The following is a 22,400-nucleotide window of genomic DNA, read 5'->3' as shown; positions in this document are numbered from 1 at the left end:
TAAGTTCGACATTCCCTCACATTTACTTTTAGCTCTGTTTTCTGTTCACTCCTGAGAGCTCTCGAGCTATTCACTAACATCGTCTGCCATTTGGTGCTAAACAGGTAGCACACAATGGGTATATTGATGCTTAAAGTTATTTTCCTGTTACACATAATCATTTGAGCTGTTGTTAATATAAAAATATTGATAAGTGCAGCTTTAAGAATAGACAGAATGTAATAATAATTAGTTTTCCTTCTTTTTTTAAGCTGATTGGTAAGGTGAGATATAAACCAGGTGGTAAATACATTTTCAACTGTTTCTAATTGTCACCAAATGTCTCAGATGCGTGGGACCAAACTCGGCTCACTGGCTCTCCTTTCTCCAATTATCAGTTCTCTTTCTTCTGACCAACAGAACTAATGAACAAACAGTCACACACACCACCCAGCCTTTTTTCAATTTACCACCTCTTATCAATTGCCTCCCTTTATCTTTTAGTGTTTTCTTCTTTCCATCTTAACCCCCCCCCCATCCCTCTCCCACCAAAGCTTTTATTTACGAACATCATTTCAGGTTGTTTTATAGCTCCCTTCACCAGCGGAGGATGGAGGGTGGGAAAAATGGAAAAATAAAAGATGAAAGCATAGATGAGGATAGAGAACAAATGCTCAAGGCTGCCGAGAGAGAAAGATGTTAGGCAAGCAACAAGAAATAAGTGCAAGTCATCAAGCGTGGCTCTGCTTGGCTTTTCTTCTTCTTTTTTTCTTTTTTTTTTTAATCAAATATAGTTTGGTGATATAAAATGGTGATGTGAGCTGATGAGGGTATCAGCATGAGTTTTCAAGCAGAGTCATTTGATTTAATGAGGTTTGGCAGCAGTTCCACTGCTTCTGTCAAAGCCCAATCATATGAAATCTGGATGACTCAGAGCCATCATGGAGATCTTTTGAGTTGTATTTGTTGCAGTAGATCACCTCATTTTGACTTTTTTAACGGTTTTCACATTACATAAGTAGAGGGGCGGGTGAGAAGCTCAAGTCTTTATTTCACCGAGAGCAGTGCTAGTTATGATATATGGCCAGCCACGTCCAGCAGGAAAATGGGGAGAAAAAAAAAAAAAAGTTCTGAATTACACGAGGCAAGCTGTTACGGCTCAATAACCCAAGCCTGTAATCGGCTCACATTTCAAACACACACACACACTCTCTCGCATTCAGACAGCCCTTGGTTGGGCAGGTTTTTTTACGAGGAAGCACACCGCACGAAGTGATCAGCATATGTTTTGTTGACATAAATTTAAAATTTATTGCCGTTGTCAAAAGTGACTGTTGGACAAAGTCGATTATTAACTGAGTAAATGGCCTTAGAGAGTTTTATGTGAACTTCCTTAATGGCTATAGTCAGTCTGTTTCAAATCACCCTCCCTCCCTCCCCGAGCTGCCACCCACCACACACACACCTCATCATCTATTTCAGAAGCACAACATGAAAGCAGACAGTTACGATGGGATTTGAGAGAGTGTGTGTGTGTGTGTGTGTGGAGAGGTCTTTTTGAGCTCAATCACTGAGCTGAGACCAAATATTTTAGTATCCTTTAATATATCATTAAACATTATTGAAGCTGAACTGTATATTATTAGCTCTGCTTAGACACATAAAGTATTTCAAATATGACCCAAATACTGACTGTTGTCTACTGTTGACAAATTATTATACTATATTTCTATAACATTCACCTCCATACGGCGCCTTTGGTTTCTTACCTTGGGTGTGCAATGAATGGTATACATCTCGGATGGCAGACAGAGCTGCTTGGGGCTCTGCCAGTCAAGAAGTCAGGCCGATTTGAAACATAATGTCAGCACACTCCTCTCCATGTTCTGGCCCCAGAGGATCAAATCTGATATGGTTCAAACATGACCCATACAGGTACAGTTACTGATTTGGACTGAGGATCAGCTCTGTTAGCTGCACTCAGACTAGCCTTTAGTCATTGTCACCAGCCGGAAATTGGAAGATTGTACTTGGCCTGGTTTTGGTGCGTTTTTCATGACGAGCCTGGCATGAATCTGGAAATCAAGCATGCCAGATAGAAGCCAGCGCTGGGCCAAGCAATTTTGGCTGCCTGGGTTTTGCCCCTACTGCAATACAGTTTGTATATTAGCTATTGTAGCTAATGTCACCACATTTTCTGTCCATTTTGGTATTTCTTTCTTTCATCAAAATATGTTTTCATTTTGTATATTGCCTTAGTATTGTTAAATGCCAAAAGAAAAGGTGCCATTAGTGTTGCAATAGGACAGCTTTCTAAAAGTCCTAAACCTTCCCTTTAAGGACTGAATCACTGGAACAGTTACCATTACCATTCTGTTGAACATCAAGTAATGTGCTGTTTCGGTGAGTATAGTGCTAGCTGTTGCGGATAAATTTAACACACTCTCAGCCAGGGACATACACACCCAATTTTGCTCATCAACACTACATTTACGGTGAAAATACATGGCATTGCTTTCACTTCTAGTGGCCTTAATAAGTCCATCCATACCTTATCAGTGCTCTGTCTGGGGGGCACAATGGTCAGATTGAGGAGGGACACAAAAGGCCTTTGAAAGGCTTTGTGCTCTATGTGTGTTGTGTTGTGGTTTACTGCTTGCGTGTGTTTTCCTCTTATCGGAGTGAAAGTGTGCGAGCACATCACCTATGATCCTCGAAGGAAGGAAAAACACGCTCCTTTGTCCGTTTGGTTGGTCTGTTGGTGAATTTGTGTCATTCATTTGGACAATCTCGTCAGAGACTAGATTACTTTAAGATATGCCTAAAACATCAGTTAAAATGTGAAGTCATTATTGAAGCTCTGCTATCATAAGGGAAGAATTCCAACGTAGAGGTGGTTGAGATGGCAGATTGTCCAACAGCAGTTGCCTCAACAGACCAGAATGCAATGCAGCTGTAAGGCAATTGCTATTGATTTGTCTATACTACGCTTTGATGCTGTATTGTTATGCCTGCATGCCTTTTGCTTTTGATCAAAGGCAACAAATTCAGATTTATCTGCTGGTTATGGTGCAGCATTCTGGAAAAACTATTAAGTGGCATTTTTTCATTAAAGTACATCACATCACGATATAACTCCTGGACTGAATGTGCAGTCACACAGATTGATATCTAACAGTGTAAGAGTATTGCTTCCTTTCTCGGTTGTGTCATTTATCTGAGTGTCACTTTCTCTCCCTTTTTGGCTTTTCAAGTGTACCTCGCTCCCTTTTGGGGAGCATTTGGCATTTATAGGGCCTTTTAATTACTCACTGCTTGCCAAAGGGCTGTCAATCTCGCCTTGAGTTTCCAGGTCCTCTCCACAAATTCTAACCACTACAACGATCATGACTTCTTCAACTCACCTGCGCATTTTATTTTACCACACTTCCTGTCAGGTCTCAAGGATGTTTTGCAGCCGTTGTCACGAAAGTCATACTAGACTTCACTGCTTAATAATTTCTGCAGCCACTACCATAAGACATGCCATAATCTCTCTGTGTCTGTCTCGGTCTCATTCCCGCTCTGTCTCTCCCTACCCCTCTCGAGGCATAAAAGAGAGCTGTAAATCAATTTGCATTCGACATCTGACATCAATCAGTCATGTTTTGGGAGAGTGGCACCACCTCCTCCTCCGCAGCTTTGTTGAGAGACGCTAAGATGGATGGCTGTCATCTCGCCCAAGTTGAGCAGATCTCTTATCAAGGGCATTGTTTCCCCAAGAATGCCTCGTTTTGTCTGCCAGAAGCATGAACTCACCTGAGTATTGAATCCAGCACTTGTCCTGTGCAAACTTGTGGTGTATTGCTTCAGCTTTTCATTAATGTGTTCAACATTTAATATTTTAATTCAGAAAGATGCAAATCAAACCAAAGCTTAAAGAGTTATCAGCGTTTTTGTTTTTTTTACCGTCTCAATTTGAACTCGATTGGAGCATTACTGTCAAAAAGATGACACTTGTCTCTCGAGGTTCACGGTGTGAAAGACCAGCAGCTTTGGATTAATTAAATGTGCCAAATGTGAAACAGCACCAGCTTGACTAACAATCATTACACTCATGGGTGTGTGCACCTTTTGTGTGCTTCAGTCAAGGCTGTATTTGTAGTATTTGGAGGTATTTGAAGTTCTCGGGAGGTTTAAGGCACTGTGGCAGTTGTTTGGCAATTCGTGTCACCTTAATTGCTTTAGAGCACTTTGAGATATCTCTCAAGAATAATATGCTTTGTACTGAGCCGTGGGGTCTTTGAGGATTTCGTAACAGAGAGTGAGGCGAGGCTAGTCTTTCTGTTGTCAGATGTTATTTAGTTACCTAACCTTCAAGGCCTTTACTGCATAATCAAATATTGAACCTTAGTCTTGTCTGACCTTGTGCTCTTAAACTATGTTACAACCTAATGACTGTCTATTTGGGAACAGGCAATTCATTGCACATCTGATTTTTTTTTTTCTTCTTCTTCAGGCTACACATCACCTTAAAGTTTAGAAAGCAGTAGTCAAAAACTGGCCCATAAATGGTTCATAACACTAAGTAGCTGTCTTATGTGTTTGCCTGAATAAATCATTCTATTTCCCTTTATAGCTCCTTATCCATCTGCAGCACTTGAGATGTAGGGAGTTGATAATGCCTCTGCTTGAATAGCACCTTGTGATTTACAGCACCGAGTCATGGTCTGCTGCTCCCCTGCAGAAGAAAATGTGTGGTAGCAGAACAGCCTGTTACACTGATGGTTATTGTTATGTGCTGGTGTTATGACTGATAGAGTGTGACCCTTCCTGTCAAACTGCAAAAGTGCTCAAAGTTGGTCATGATTAAAAAACAAAACAAAACACTTTGTTAGGGACACGTCGTCTGATTGAGTGACGTGCATGCACATTAAGCTTTGCGCTGTATTGTTTGACAGTGTCCGGACTTTAAAACGTTTTTGTTTTGCTCTTTGTCAACAGGAAGATGCACAGTGGTATGAAGACCTACGGTTGTGAGCTGTGCGGGAAGAGCTTCCTGGACAGCCTCCGTCTACGGATGCATTTGCTGTCTCATTCAGGTAAAGAAATCAAACCAACCCAAAAGCCACAAGCCCATACTATGATCACTGTTGAGTACCTCTTGTTTTCATTGCTGGTTTCACTATTGATTATAGGGAATGGCTGGTGGTAAACAGCTCCTTAAAGAGTCATACCAATTTATTTATTTTTTTGTTTTATTACCTATTTATTACAAATAATATTTCTTACAACACTGCATGCTGCAGAGGTTTCAATTTTTTTAAATGTGATTTGGTTCCCATTGATTTTTTTATTATGGTTTATAACCGTATTGGTGTTCAATTACAACCACCCTGGCTTCCAATACAATTGGAAATATGCCCAAAATAAAAGTTTTTTCAAGCAGGACTATTGCCAGGATTACAGAAGTACTGAGGTCAAGAGTCCAAATTCCCCTGTGCCACCACACCCTAAGACATTTTAAAATATTCATTAATATTATAAATAATACTTATTTTTTAATGTCACTGTTCACTCATGTTTTCTGTAAATTTGATCTCCCTCTTCTTGAGGACAAAACCTTACTGTCCTCAGTGGCAGCTACAGTCTGAATGAATTCAAGCAGGTCTTACATCCCTTAAAGGTGATTTTGAGAGTTTGTTTAATGAGTAATGTTAATGTGATTCCAAATAAAAATGTGCTGGCACGCTGGCATGGTCCTTTTAAAAGGAGGCAGATTTATACCTCTGTACCCTGAAGCCTTTACTCTCACATCTCACAAATTTGGTTTACAACTATTCACAGATTCACAGTGATTAATTCACTATGAATACATTGCATAATACATAAACAGATTTTTATATGATATATGCATTTATAGCCGATGCCAACTTTGAAGTTTGTGCAGCCTGAGCCTTTGAGCTGAATAAAAGAATAACTTGCCTTACATATGCTTTATCTCACTATAAATATACTAGTTTTGAATATGTGAATGTGGAGCATAACCCAGTTTCAGTGATTTGTGGATTAAATAACTCTTCAGCCCAGTAAAGCTTGAGCAGCTGTGGGAAACTTAACCAAATAGGTGCCTGCACATCATCATACTGTCATCCTATACCTCTGCTACATTAGAGGTCTGAGTAGAAGTCAGAACACAGGACACATTGATTGGTCCAGTCTGACACTATTACACCCACCCCCAGACACACCAGCACTCCATGTGCTCTGAGCCTACTTAGCGCAGCACTGCTTTAATGGCATGGACCGTCTTTTATAGGCAGCAAGGAGCTCCTCACTCCTAAGGCTCTAAGTGCAGATGGTTTATTGAGACACTGTAAAAGCCATGGGACCTCTGAGGGAACCCCTTCTGCACACGCACACACAAACCCCCAAATCCATGTGTTGATGTTGGCCCAGAAACTGAGCCCTCTGCTTGGTGCCCTGCATGTTTTCCAATGGGACACAGTAAGTGGTCTGAATTGTCTACTTGGCATTATTGTTGTTGTCGTTGTTGTTGACAGTGGTGAGGATGCAACCCCCCGCCATCACCAACCCCTACCACCATTCCCCTAGCCAACTACTGTCAGTAGGCAGAAAACGATAATTGCCAGGATCATTTGTTTGTTCGTATCTCACCGAAATTTAAACAATGACTGAGATGGATGCTGACACGCCGGCTATGTTGTGACAAAGATGAATGACAAACTCACGCTGTGCCAATGAATTGGCGCTGCGCACGACTCAGCATGTCAGAAACAAAAGTTGCTCGGAGGAAATATTCACTGTTTATTTTAAAATTACACCCCATTCTTGTAGTCCCTGCTGCACATACAGGCCCCCCCTCACCCCCACCCCCTTCTCACTCACTTGTCAAAGCACAACGACGGGAACGGCCGTCACAGAAAAACATATTGGAGGCTGAATGTTTTGGAGATTGTGCCAGACGTGACGACCAGCCCCTTAAAGCCTCTGGCTTCTGTTTTGTGTAGAATCACATGCAATTCAGTAAGCACAAAGTTTTCTTTTTCTTTTCTTTTTTGTTATGTCAAAGTGGAAGCTTAGGGTGAGTCGAGGTAATCTTGCGCTCATGTTGCCCTTTTCCTGAAGTGTGTGTGTGTGTGTGTGTGTGTGTTTGTGTGCAGCTCTCTGCATGCTCCAGTGGTGATATGCCTTAAAGAGCCATACTCTGGCTGATAACTTAAAGCGAAGTTCACAGTACACCAAACCACCCCTTATACTTGGTGTTTATGGAAATTATTTGTAGTGGTTTTAATAGTAAAAATAACTGTTAAAGCTCATTACTTATCATACACTATCACCACCCTCCAATAAATGTACTTGTGTGGTGTAATGTTGCAGTTAAGTAAGTTTTGCTAATGAATTCAGGAAAGGTTGGTAATACTAGCAATATTGGAGATTGTGAGCAACCATATTTTTTTTAGCTGAATGTGTATAGGTATTTAGTGCTGTTGATTTATCCACTGTATTTACTGTAGCTCAAAGCATTTGATTCCACATATTGTGCTATAAATATGCATAACTACCTCCTTCTATAATATATATTTAACTTATCAGCCACTGTATCGGTAATTAGTGAGTTTTTCTCCATTAAATAGCTTCAGAAATCTTGATAAAATAAATAATAAAAAGTCGGGCCTGCCAGAAGTCTAGCATTTTGTTCATCCCATTTATATCAGTGTAAATAGACAACTAAACTCAATTAAAAAGCATAAAAGTTAGTGACCACACTCATTAATTTAAAGTGACAAATAATGTCATGGGCTAAAAACTTTCCTAAATATTAAGCACTTTCTTTTGCAACAAAAAAAGGACAGAAAACAAATGGATGGTTTTAATATTTAGTCATTAGGTTTTTGACAGTGTTTGCCAACCATTTCTCATCTTTAATAAAGTGTAACTGATTGCAGAGTTAACATCGCTCAAATTAAATCATGTTTAATTTTGAGGGGAGCAGGTTTCGTTTCTCATAGAGTTCAAGGATAAAGAAGAAGAAGTGGTTTGGCAGGTATGTGAGTCTTTTAAGGCCAGAGAGATCATGAGTACTTTTTTTTGATGAAAGACCTCTATAGTGGGGCAAAACATGTGTGATTTAGATGTAAGTCGGGACATAAATACAGTCCTCTAGGAGGTTATTTGTGCTCTCTGAGTAGATTTTCAGTAGTTGAATATCTTTTGATATCAACAGGTTAATAATAACTCTCAATCTGTACCCATTGACATAAGGTGAAAACTGTGAGGGACGATCAAATGGAAAAAAAAGAGCATTGAAAACTCGAGGAAGAACCACATACTCCACCTTGAGAAAGGCAACCGAGCGGAAGATGTGGGCAGTGTATTTTTAGCAACAGTGGCAGCAAGTGCACAAACTTCTTTTTTTTTTTCCTTTGGTTCTCTTTTTTTTTCCTCTTTCCAAGCGGGGCTGTGTTGACGCACGACATCAACCTGTACTGTTACACACATCAGTGTTGATTCATAGCCGCTTTGGTCTGGCGTAAAAGGCAAGACAAGCGCTTCTGTCGAGACGAGCGACGGTTAGGGAAGAGACAGCACTGAGGCAAAGCTTCTTTGATAGTTTTTGTTGTCTTTTTTTTTTCTTCTCTCCACCTCCACCTCCACCGTTTGACTTTCAAGGTTTTTTTGTTTTTTTTTTCTCAGTCTGACGCCGCCTCTCGATTTTTATCATGTCTCTCTGTAATGATGACACTTCACCGAGTCCCAAAAACCCTCAACCCTCATCCTCCTCCTCCTCTTCCCCCTCCACCGCCGCCGCCATCATCCCTCAGCTCGCTTCAGAAAAGACAGAATATTGAGGAGATGAAGCGAGAGAGTGGAGAGGCTTTTTGGTATGCGCAGCGTGTCGTGGATGTGGAGCGTTTCAGACGCCGCTGCTGCTGCTGCTGCTGCCTCCTCCCTCCTCTCTGCTTTTCACTCTGTCTCTCACTCTCTGTCTTTCTGTCTGTCTGTCTGTCTGTCCGTCTATGTGTCTGTCTGTCTCTCTGTGCTTGTTCTACGGAGGACTTGGCGGCTTGCCAGTCTGGGCTGCTTGCCACCACTGAGGGTACAGTATGTACAGTCTACCTTGTGCCAGCTATTTTTTTTTTTCCCTCTCGTCTCGTTCTGTCTGTCCTCTCGCCACGTTGTTTTTTTGTTTGGTTTTTTTTAATCTCCGCCTGACGTTTAGTGTTTGACAGCGTTTGCTGAGCCAAAGCCTGCAGATGGAGGTTCAAGCAGGGTGGAGAGCTGTGACTCAGCCCCTTTTGGGTGCATTTTGAGGTCCTAGATGTTGTTTTCTTCAAATGATTGCTGCACTTTAACACCGCCGATGGACAAATAACGCCAATGTTTTGAAGACCATTTCATGCAAACTGATTGCCCTGAAAAAAGTGAATACGTTGTATTTGATTCAAGGCCTGAAATAGCAGTTATGTAAGTCACAATGGAACCCGAGAATAATTCAGTGCTCGTGCTGGAAACTGAAACTTGAAGCATCTGAAGTTTGCACTGAATGTCTTGTCAGATTACTGAACGAAAGAAATGAGAATGAGATGTAGAAACACATCTTTATATTGAAAAAAAAAAAGTACTTAGTCAAGGCCCATTTTCTGGAAGTTTTAATCTCCTCTGCATTTATAACAGTTTAGCAAGTCTTCTTTGTCAAACCACGGTAAGGAATAAACACTTAATATTCCTCTGTCTTATTACTATTCTCAAAGTATGTAAACTCTTAGCAATATTAGAGAAAAATACACAAATGTGCCATATGAATTCATTGACCAAAAACCATAATCCGAAAAATAATCTGGTTTTTAAATCTGTGTGTATGAAAGCGTAAGCGTCATCATCGGACACAGTAGACAGCTAAAAGAGAAGAATATGAGTGTGTATGTGTGTTGAAGCTCATCTAACAAGACCAGACCAGACTGATATGATTCACAGTTTGTTTTCCGAGCGAGCCAATGCAGCATAATAAGATTACAAATAAGACTCTCCCTGAACACCCGCATCGCAATCTCTGTTCGCACCAACTTTTCATCTCACTGCCTTTATGGCTTATAAATCTTAATCCCCCGTTTACAGTATGTATACATGGCAAAGAGTCCCTGGATTAGCCAACTCTGTGTGTCTATGTGTGTGTGAGAGACCTGGAGCACATTAAAAAAGATCTTTATTTAAGCAGCAGTCACAGGCTAAGTGTCTTGCTCAAGGGCACAATGTGATGATATATGAACAGAGAGATGATCTCTGTAATGTGTTGTCTGGCAGTGAAGGAACCGAAAGGAGTATTTAAATGCAGAGATGGATTATACCATTGACTCGCCTTTATTTAAATTGTTGCTTGGTTATATTCCTAAGCGAGTATGCATTGGATTATTCCTGCTATATATCAGAAACACTTTCTCCAGACTGTATGCTACTTACTACTCATACATTTATTTAGCACTGATTCACTGAGCAGTTTGACACATTCTGCTAACAGAAATAAAAGAATTAAAACCTGTTTATACTTGCAGGTGTTAAAAGAAATATTGTTTTGGCACCTGTGTTGTATTGGCACAGATGTCACACCCAGTTTAGGGAAAGTAAACTGTAATTGCAAATAGTAAGAACACATCATAAGTTTAAAGGAATGTAATAATTCTCCCTAGAAAGTTTGGACAATACGACAAAATGACAAGCACACACAATATTGAACTAAACTGTTTCAGACAAGCATCGTAGTTTACCCACAAACACATCTTATCTTAGATTCTCTTCATTATTGAGGGAAACATGACTTTACTTGTTAATCTCCTGCCATTTTGGGTCATATGCTACCATTGTGTGATGGTGTGTCACACGGGTTTCATCAGTTTGGTATGCCTGTGTTTGGTTTGTGCACTAGTCAGCCAGTACAGTGTATTTCCAGAATGAGGTTTGCCATTTGGAAAAGTGTTTCTGACCAGACCAGAAGGGAAATTTATCTTTTACGACACCTCAGCTGGTAGCATAGCATTATGTTCCCTGTTGGTGGGTCTTTTTTGGCTGTATGCTAAAAAAGAAAAGCTGGGATAGGTAGGTTACTTAAAGCCACTTTGTGTAGAAATAAAACAGCGCCACCCCAGAGGTAGTTTCACTAAAACATTGGAACCCTGTCCCACTTTCACTACCAGAGACTTGAATGAAGGAAAAGGACATTAACCAAAGAGAGATAAAAGTGTGCTATGTTCAGAGAAATGCTGGGTAATTATTTATATTTTGTTTGACCTGAATAGTGCACATTAAATAACATTATTGTAAAAGTGCCAGGGTTAGCCAAAAGTCTAGTTTCCCTGCTGTCTCTGACCAGATGTTCATCTTGGCTCCCTAAAATTAAAAGCTTTGTTCCAATCTGATCACAATCAGTGTGGGAGTGAAATGCCCACGTAAATGTCCAGAGCGTTTAGATGAGGAAAAATGCAAAGAATTTGGATATGAACACTGCGAGGCGGTAGGGCTGTTTTCCCATTGCTCTTTGTCTGCATTTCTATCTCCGTGGCGTTTGTTTGGCTGTTTGGCTGTCGGCTGGTCGGCTGTTTTGGCGTTGTGCCGGTTCTTCCCTCACAGTGATGACGACATATTTGTGCCGGCAGGTCTGGATGTTCTGCCAGCATTCCAGCATTTATGATCGCTCGCAGATGTGAGTCCAGGAACACACTGTACTGTACCCAAACCCAGAAATTAATGAAACTTGACTGCCTTCCAGGCCACAAATTCCTAAATGTGTGTGTGCGTGTCTGCCTGTGTGTGTGTGTGTGTGTGTGTATGCATGAGTGAGAAGAGAGACAGGAGACTCAAGGGAGGGAGGACGGAGGAGGGGGGAGTGCTATTAAAAGCAAGTAGTAGGAAAAGAAGTAGTTCAGAAAAAAAAATAAAAGTATGGTCCAAAGTGTTAAGCGGTTTGCATGTACATTTTTTTTCCTACAGCTGATGTTCTGTCCTGCATGTGCGCACACACACACACACACACACACACACACACACACAGACACATATATCACTGCTGTTTCCCTTGGTGCATTAACACAGGGTTACAAACAGAGCGGATAAACAGCAGTAGCTCATGCTTTAGTAGCATAACATTACTCCTTCTCTGCAACTTAAAGCCCCCAGCCCCCCCCCTTCCCTGCACTTCTTGTAATACTTCCCCCTGGCCTGTTGATTTACTGTTTCAAACACCACTGGGATTGCGCAGCTGGACAAATCTCAACTGGGTTGTATTAGGAGATGGGAGGGCACGACGTCAGGGACAGACGAGCGAGAGGTGACACAACGCAGGGGTCGACTTATAATACTGTAGCATCAGCCGTTGCTGCTGGTCTGATATTTTTATTTCCCTACCACAGACAGTGTGGGGAAGAGAGGGCGGGGGGGGGACTCGTTAGACCCCTCTGTCCTCAGCAAATGTGTCTTCATTGGAAACGTGTTGCTCTCAGCAGCTGCGCTCCTTAGGCAGTGTGCTCAGTGTACCTGTGCCGTGGGCTTCTTGGAAATTCTGTGTTTCTAAAGAAATAAAACATAAAAATAGCCAGGGCTGAACAGTATGTGAGTGATGATCCTCTGGGTGATGGAGTCTCTGGCTGGCCAGGTTGACAGCTCTGTGTCTGGAAGCACACTCAGACTAGATGGCCTTAAATGTCATTTTGCTCGGCATGGTTCTGCCTGACACCTGTAGCTGCCTTCCTGGAAGAGGCTGTGAAGATATTAACTGTAACTTGCACTGCTGTCACTTACCGGCAAGGGATGTCTCACTGTCTAATAATATGTATCATAGCATGCCATGGAAGGGCTGCACAATTCATACTTTGATACTGAATGGCATTTACAGTTGTTAAAGTATGTGCAACATTTTTTAGCAAATGGCTCATCCTTCTGTCTACTCATCTATCTTGGATGGTGAAACTAAAAAGATTGGTAAGAAACCGCCTACAAGACGAATTACGCAAGATAGTGCAATAGCATCTATCCCCAAAATTACCTTTGGCTCTCTATACACAAAATAACAATGACATGCGCAGACTGGTATGAAATTTGCACATTCAGGCTCCCCAAAGGATGAACCCCGTTATCCAGCACCATTCTCAGGATGGTTGGTGATTTTAATTTTTAGCTCAGTTTTTAAGCTTAAATTCTGAATATGTTGTTAGTTCTTTTCAAAATAGCTCAGGATTCAGCTTCAGATTTTTTAGCCTCATGAAATATTTGATATAGTATCCTTGGTCCTGCTGTAAACAAATCCATTTGTTATCTTCCACCTCATTTTGGTTTAGAACAACACACTTCCCATGAACCCCGTGGCTGCCTGTCACACTTTCCTTGCTTAACAAGGATAAATATTTTAGGAGTTGTTTTCATATTTGTCACTTACACTCTGTCCACCATCTGATAACACCAGACAAAGTTTACGCAAGATGAACAGGGCCTCTTCCTTTTTTTCTGATGTGCTGATTTGTAAAAAAAAAAATTGTACATGTGACACTAGTAGAGTTTGACACTCTTCTTGACAAGGATCCTGTTTGTCTGTGGTCACAAGATGAATGAGGGAATCATTTTATTAATGCTACAATGTGACATCAGCAACTCACACTTACATAAGTATGTAAATCAATTTGGCTATAGTGAATTTTTATTAACGTTGCATCATGGCGAGCTTTCGCTTTTACGGTATATTACCTAACATTAACTTATCAGTCTAATATCTTCAATATGCAATTATATACATTTTACCTTGGACTACGTGAATACAAAACATGAAATTGATATGAAATGTGGGAAAGTACAAATAATTTCTGTACTTTACATGCATACAATACAAAATCAATACATGTGAGTTAATGCTATGCACTTGTCATGAGCAAATCTACTAGCTGCAATGGTTAAAACCCAAAGAACCACTAACAAATGTACTTTTAATCATATACTTAGCAGAAGTATCTCTACAAGTAACACAATTTAGAATCATCCGTGCAAGCTCTTATTTGCAAGATGTGAAAAAGATGAATCCTCCCTGAAGCACAAATACCACTAATGAAATAATTCCACAAGTAATCAGCTTTTGTCAAACAAGCAGCTCCAGCAGATTAGTATGTAATCAAATTACTACATTCTTTTTTTTCCTGTAGTACTGGTTATTCCTAAAGTCTGCCAATCAAAAAGTTAGACAGGGAAGCTCAAAGTTGACTTTTTAGCCCTCTCTATTTTCAGACATGAAGGAAAAAACAAGAGGACTTGATCTTATTCCTTTTATTACAGGGATATTGCAGCTTTAAATCCTTTTGGTTGCTAAGTAGCGAGTGCCCCTGTGCTCCCTTAATGGGCCTGATTTGGTATTCCGCTCTGATGCCAAGTCTTATTTTTGTATGCGAGACAAAGTGTTTTGATGGAGGGTGATTGCTGAAACGTCTGTGTGTCTACCAAAGGCTGTTTTATTTTTTTTCTTTCTTTCTTTTTTGGTGGAGAGTGAGAGTTTTATGGCCTCTCACAGTACAGTACACTTTGTGCCTTCTGCTCAAAACAAGAACACAGTCGATTGAATTTTGGATTCGCTTCATCATCCCTCCCTCCTCCCAGCAGCTTTGTTGTCAGCGAGCAGCATGTGTGTGTGTGTGTGTGTGTGCGCGCGTGTGTGTGTGTGTGTGTGTGTGTCTGAGAGAGCGAGAGAGAGGAAGAGAGAGAGATGTGAGTGCTCATTGTGTGTGCTAGATGCATGTGTTTTGTGTGGTGTGTGTGTGTGGTAAAAGTCAATTATTGCAAAAGGCTGCCAATTAATTTGCTCTCCTGGAAATTCGAATGATACTGTAGAACGCACACAAACACACGTGTACACACGAATCAAACACACACACTCGCACACAAACATGCGGTTAACCACACACAAACACACACACACACGCATAGACTGCACACCATTAACTTGAAGGGAGGGAGAAGATGCACAGGCTGCACACATTTGTTTGCTTCAGAGTGTGATGTTAAATTAGGTCGTGTGTGTGTTTGTGTGTTTTTTGGGGGGGGCTCTGAATAGTGAACATTGCTCAAGGGGGCTAGAGAAGGATCAGGTGGAATTGCTCGGTCTAGTCTCCAGGTATTCTGGAAGTGTCTTTTTTTAGGTAAAGGGTCCTTCAGACTGTCTCAAGGCGTCCAGATGACAGAAGGGCAGAGCTGATTGTGTTGTCCCCCATAGCACTTATCTGGACACAATGGGTCTTGGTTTTAAGGCACTCACAGGGTAAGAAATAGAAACCCATGTATAGAGCGATGTCTAATGCCTACAGAAAAAAAATGGGGTTTTCTGTGTGGAAGTAGTGTAACCTCTCTACACAACACCCATACACCTGGTGTTTAATACAGTGTGTGCTGCATATGACAAACCCAGCTGGCCTTTTAATGCATTGCAAAATGAACAGTGCACAACAAAAACATGTATTTGCAAATACTGTCTGGTGTGGTTTGAGTATTTTAAAAAAGCAAACCAAAGTTTACCAAGGAAAACTTCAGTTATGTAAGTGTGTGTGTGTGTATGTGCAGTACTGGCGAGGTCCAGTTGTGCAGCTCTGTATAGCAATTAGTGGTCTGCCACAATTGGAGGAGGTGCTGTTATGTGTATCTGGACAGCACGTGTTGATATAAATTTTTATCTGGTTTGTTTTTTAGTCTTTGATCTGTAATTATTACTTGCAAAGATCTTAATGTGGGTCATTTCAGTTCCACAATCTTATCTCACTTCTTGCATGTCAATTCAAAGTAAGCCTTCACGCATGTACAGGTGCGTGTGGTGTGTGTATGTGTTAGAGAGAAGGGTGCCGCCCCCCCGCAAAAAAAAAAAAAAAAACGGAAAAAAGCAGTTGCAGTGATGAGAGGTGGGTAGTACAGGGGGGAGATAAGGTTGTGAGAGCAGGAGGCTAAATTTAAATCGTAATTGGCCGACTTCCACAAGCTTGTGGGCATTTTAATGAGTCATAATAACTTCATTTAAAACCAGCTGAGCAGAAAATAGATTGGAGAGGAGCCTGTGGCTAGTATGGATTTGTGTTGCTTTGTGCGAGTGTGTGTGCACGGGCGTGCGTGCGTGTATTGAGCTTGACTGTAAAACTGCCAGACACACACACACACACACACACACACACACACACACACACGCACATGCACACACACACACGCACACACGCACATACAGAGTCAAGAAACCAAGTGGTGCGACATGTATCCAGGACAGCTCACAGAATAACACTGAGCTGCTCCTCATGCAGTGTTTGTGTGTTAATAGACCGTAATGACACAATCAGCGCATTTCTTTTTTTCTTAAAGATATTTTTTCTGCCTTTTTTGAGCTTTTTTATATAGAGACAGCTGAAGAGTGACAGGAAATGTGGGGAGAGAGAGATGGGGAATGACATAAGGGAAAGAGCCGCAGGTCGGATTTGAACCCTGGGCTGCCACGGCAAGGACTAAGCCTCTGTACATAGTGTGGCTGCTCTACCAACTGAGCTAAACAGCACCCCACATTCAGCACATTTCTAACGTGATGACCATGACCGTGTTTTTTAGACACACTCATAACTAAGCACTCAATATCCAAATAATTTCTGGTATGAGGATGGAATGGATTTGCAAAAGAGCAAAACAACAAAAGAAAATGAAACTATAAATTCCAGACCACGTTCCAACCCCACAGGTGTTTTCATATAAACCTGATCAGACCTGTTGTCAGGAATATGTGGTATGAGCGACATACTGTACATATCACAGTTACACCTTTACCATTGATCAACACAGACAACACAGAGTTAGTTTGTTGAGCTAATTCCCAGCCTACCATTGCTGCACCCACATCCAATGATAATTAGCGGAAGTATCAAAGTATCCCACAATGCATCGTAAACAAATAATGTACGATCAATGGTCAACTAGCTACCATCGTGTGTCACATGGATGAGTTTCTTCTTGTCATGCAATGCATGACGGTAGTTAGCTGGATAAAAAAGCAATGTACCAAAAACATGTTCCCAAAACCACAAATCAACCAGTCCACATCAGGACTTCTGCAGACCTTTTAGAGAGTCCACTTGGGATGCAGACTTTACCAGACTTAACTGATTTAACTTCTAAGTTAGCCTAAGTTGAAAATTAAAATACATTTAATAATATTAAAATAAAATAAAAACTTACACATCCTCTCTCTGTATTGATTACTTCACATAAAGTATTGTAAGACCATCTCAGTGCCGTAGGCCTTTTGTCATGTGTGCTAATATATCCAAGCGTGAAATGTGCTGTCTGTCTGACGTTGGTGTGTCTTGTAAACTGTCCGGTCTGTTGTGAGCGCAACCGAAGCTCTGTAGCTGTCAGCCTGCCAAAACACTTACTGTCGCATCAAATCAGAGCCTCCTCTGACAATCCTCCCTGTGTACCGTTACCATCATCTACTGACGAGCCGGATGGGAAGTCACACCTGAAAGTCAAGTGAGTGTTATTCCATGGGACGGACAGCATGTGACGGAAAAAGAGTGAAGCCACTGTTCCTGTTTCAAAAATGCCTCAGATTTCTCCAGCATTATGCCCAACAGTAAAACATTGTTCTGTTAATGATATAACAGTGTGTCATACATTCATGACGGCTATTAGATTTTCACTACCACTTGTCGCAGCTTCTGTAATGAGCCCATGGTATGCACTGACATCGGCAGAAATGGAAGTCAGCCATTCAATTTTGACAGCTCTATCATTGTGCAATGACAGTGTGTGTAATTAGGCAGGTTTTACATGAGGGTAGACAGTCACACACATCTCCGTTCACATGTCCTGTTCAGTTCTTCTTCTGTTTATTGGCCTGCTCGTGATGCCCAGGCCTTCTGATCCAGGCCTTAGTTTGTCGCTGGTATTCTTGTGTTAAATAAACGGCCAGGCAAATAAATTTCAGATAACTTTAACTGCACCATGTGACAGAATGTGATGGGATGAATGAAGAATAATTCAGGGGTTTTTGCCCAGTCCAGACAGCATAACTCATATAAATCTTGCTTTTTAATGTTGCTTTACACTCACATTTTTTAAATAAAACTAAAGACTTCTACTAATTCTTTTGACAGCTTGTTCCAAACTTGCTTTAGCATACTAAAATTGTGTTCATAGATTTGAATGAAATGTCATTACAGCTTCTTTTTTTTTATTTATTGCAAAGGATCAAGATTTAGTTACAGTCCCAGTTGGGAAAACAGAGTGGGGGGGGAATGTTTGTGACACAAATGGTAATAAAAGTAAATATTCTCTCAGGCACGACCTTTTTATTGCATTATGTAAGTTGGCCAATAGCTCTGGGAAACTTTTTAGATCAATTTCGCAGCGCAGATTAGAAAGCTATGAATCCCATTTATGGAAGAGCTCCCTCATGAAATGCTCTTTGAAACTTTTATATTTTCGGATGAAGAGAGAATGAACCCGGCTAAGCAAAGATCTGCCGACGGCACTTTCATGTGGGGGGAAGAAAGAAAGCAAGAGAAAGTGAAAGGAGACAGAGCGAGCGAGGCAGAGGGAGAAGATAAAAGCACTCCCAAAGCCATCTGGAAGTAGCCAGGACACACAAGGATTGCTTTTATGCTACTAATTCCACTGGGAGGTGCGACATAAAAGCAAAGCATGGATATTGTGTTATAACTGTTGAAAACAAGCAAGTGACCATGGAATACTAATATGGCTGGTCAGAGGGAAAAGCACAAAGAGTAAACAGGCTTTTTGGATGTCCCCTCCCTCAGAGGATTTTTTTTTTTTTTTTTTTGGTAGAAGGGGTTAGGGGTTACACAATGTATTGATTTGCAACTATTACTGAATGGCAGTGCTTACTGACCACACACTGTCATTTTAAAGTCAACTCAACACACATCCCATGCACAGTCTCACATCCAGAGACATCTGTGACCCATGTCTACCTCTGTCTCCATTCCTATTTATTTGATATTTTGAGTTCCCATGTTTATATTTAATAGTTTGTTGCTGCACACTATTGCATGTTGTGTAATAATAATAATAAAAGCATCTGTATTGGTTGACAGGCTTACAGACAGTTTCAGAAACACTGTGTGCAGTCTTCCAGACTGCACCACGTGTACAGCTCAGTATCTATTCCATTTGATAATTAGCTATCAACTGTGTTCAAATGCATGATGAATACTGATTATCATCCATATTTTGTTTAAAGTTATAATTCCTGGGGACACACCCATAGCTTAGCAGTCCATGAACTGCGAGGTCCCCAGTTTGAGTCAAGCCAGGGTTACATTTCTGCTCTCACAACATTCAGCCATGATTTCAGATGACACTGATGACAGCATTCTCAACAACATGTGCCAAATATGACGTCCTTATTAAAACAACATGACACAATAAATCCTCTCAGCAACGCCATTTGTTTGTTTGTTTGGCAGGGCTGCACACAGATACACCAGTTGCTCTTCTCATGTTGATTCTAGTGTCTGCTTCATCCAATGGTAATACTTTGGTATTGTGATCATTTTTATACAGAACGCTGGAACCTGTGATATTAAAACACTTCTTGGTGCTACCACAAGTGACCACAGGTGTCACCAAGTCAACAGATTTCAAGTCTTATTGGGAGTTGGGTTTAATTTAAGGTTTTAAATAAGCTAGTCAACAGAACATCTTGTTGTTCCCAAGAGTAAATCTAAAATCAAAAGCTTTAAGACGTTTCCATGTCGCAGTAGCCGATAACAGCTCACTTATTAGGGTTTCTTATAGGTCCTTTTTTGGAAGCTACTTTACCCAACTGCATGTTGCATCACATCAAATATGCATCGTATGATCACACAAAAGGAACTTTAGTATTACCACTATAAATATAGTCAGCCCAGACATTACCCTGTTTGTTTTGAGTTCTACAGTGTGAATGCAGTGACCCAAAACCAGTTCGCTTGATTAACTGGATTAAAAGCGAATTGCATGTAAATGTACCCAGTGGAAGTTCTCAAGAAAGAGCCTTTGCTTTATGAGATGTAATCTAAATATGCAAACACATCTCTGTGGGTTAAACTGAAAGACATAAAGAGAACAAAGACATAATGAGTGCACCCAGCATGATAACAGCACCAATACGGATGTTTCTGTCAAGACTGTCACCCACTTTCAGACTTCTTCTTCTGAAATTCTATGTAAACTGGGGACATTTTCATCCGTTTGGTTGAAGTGAATAATTTGGCTTCTTGAACATCAAAAAACACTGTGTCCCACCATGGTTGTGTTTGCTGCCGGTGGCACAGTTTAACACAGATCAGGTTTTGTCTTCACTAAGGTTAGATGATAAAACTAAACTGAGTGAATCTTAACTGTTATGTAACTGCATATTTAATAGATTTTTGGGGCCAAAGTAATGAAAAAAAGGGATTGTGTTTAGGGCTTTTCATAATTCAAGTGTATCAAATTCATGCAGGCATAACTGTTTCCATTAAACTAAAAACTGAAATGTCACGGAATATAAAATGTGAATTGAGTGACATTGCATGAAGAGAATGAATCCTAAATGGGAAAAAATATGTTCAGCAGAGAAAAACATTGTAATATATTTAATATATTTCACAACCAGAGACGTGTACATGTTAGAAATACCACACAATAATTAACACATAACATTAATTATGATTCAACCTGGAGGGACAAAAGTCAAGTTAAATCAATGAATGTTAAATAAAATTTACATCCAGCCAAGAGTTTCCAAAATAATTCAGCAAGGTAACAGCAGGCAAAGAGACTAAAAAAAAAAAGCCTACTCAGAGAGCAACTAGGGAGGACAGGCGAACCCTTTGAACCGCACATTCACCATTTGGCCTATTTCTGCCTCAGCTGATTGTACCCCTCCACACCACCACCACTCCAACCACACATATACACACACTTCCCGACTTTTGGCCGCCTGCCAGGAGCTGTCATCGCCCCTACAGTATCAGTTCTGCTGTATCTATATCCAGAGCAGTGTGCTCAAAGTGACGGGGCTGCAAGAAGAAGAGGGCAAATCCTGAAATCCAAACAACTTCACTTTGGCCGGGAGGAAAATTATTAGCATAGATATTCTTTTGCATTGAATAAATGCTTTTAATAATAGTCATCACCTCTGTAGATTTGTAGAGAACGTAAGATTTTTTAGAGGCCTGTCGACAACCTGATTTGCTCTCAAACTATGAAACGTTACAGTTAACAGAATGCGTGAAAATGTGTTTCTCCTTGTCTGGTGTTTATTTAGGGCTCTATGTGTTCATGTATAATTCAGTATACATGCCGTAAGCAATGTCTTTTTAACTTTATTGTAGCTCAAAATGAAAGCAGCTGATGAAGGCAGTCAGAAAGCTGAGCTCATGCTCTCATAAATGATAACTAATTGGATCTCAAAGTCATCTGTGCTGTGGACAGAATCTGAACATGGGGATTTTCTTCATCTTTTTCTTTTTTTTTTGTCTTTCTTTTGACTTTGCTCACCAAATAATATCCTCGCTCTGACACCCCATTTGGGGGAAAACAGATGACTTAATGGAAAAGAGGTGGTAACCTCTGTATGGTGTCATTTGGCAGATAGCGCAGGCTTGATGACTACAAGTTATGTGGTATTTTGAGGTAAGTTTATTCCCCTAAATAGCTCTTGTTGTGAGATTTCCCTAATTGATCCGATTTGCCTGTTTGAAGTCAGCACTTATTATGTTTTATGTGGAAGATTTAACAGGGTGGAAGAGAGGATTTTGGAATCAAACAAAATAAACAAGTATGTAAATCAATGCACCTGAGTGCAGTAAAAAAACAAAACCCAACAGAAAAAAAAGCACATTTCAAGCATTTCCTGTTGTTTAGCCATTTGGATATCCTATCGCCGCACTCTCAGCCATGTCTCCAATTGTTTCTGTTGGCTCAGCTCGGCCTCTTTCCTGAGTTGAACTGACTTACATCAATTGTTCAGCAATGTTGTAGTTGTGTTTTTAATCGCTTTATCTATAACTAACATTTATGCCCTGACATAAGAACATGCAGACATGATAGATATTAACTTGAAAAACATAAACCTTTCTTTTATGACTAAATTTAGAAATAATTTAAAGCTTGTGTCCAGTATTTCATTCCTAGGTTCCTCTACTTCCAGTATTTCTCTTCCAGTATACACTCTTTCCTCCTTTTTATTTCTTCTTTGTCACGGTTTTACTACCAAGTGATCACTGTATTCCCTGCTTCCCATTCAGGCCCCATGACTCCAGCCTTAATAAACTCAGCATTGCCTTTGACAATGTGTGACTTGAAAGCAGGAAATAATGGGCCCTAAACACTAAATCTTTACAGGTTATTGACCTGGGGAAAGGGAAGGAGAGTGTGTAGGA

At 40.6% G+C, this 22,400-nt stretch overlaps 1 protein-coding gene across 2 annotated transcripts in view; it reads left to right on the top strand.

Moving 5' to 3' along the window:
* zbtb16a (zinc finger and BTB domain containing 16a) overlaps positions 1-22,400 on the top strand; it is a 137,024-nt gene that overhangs the window by 47,591 nt on the left and 67,033 nt on the right. For both annotated transcript variants that reach the window (XM_027273360.1, XM_027273361.1), the window contains exon 3: positions 4,963-5,060. In XM_027273360.1, coding sequence (XP_027129161.1) covers positions 4,963-5,060 — 98 coding nt within the window. The remainder of the gene's footprint in view (positions 1-4,962; positions 5,061-22,400) is intronic.

Source organism: Larimichthys crocea, chromosome XXII, assembly GCF_000972845.2.
Source record: "Larimichthys crocea isolate SSNF chromosome XXII, L_crocea_2.0, whole genome shotgun sequence".
In the NCBI taxonomy this organism is placed as follows: Eukaryota; Metazoa; Chordata; class Actinopteri; family Sciaenidae; genus Larimichthys; species Larimichthys crocea.
Note: the sequence above shows the minus strand (reverse complement) of the source record. Positions and strands in the feature narration are given on the sequence as shown.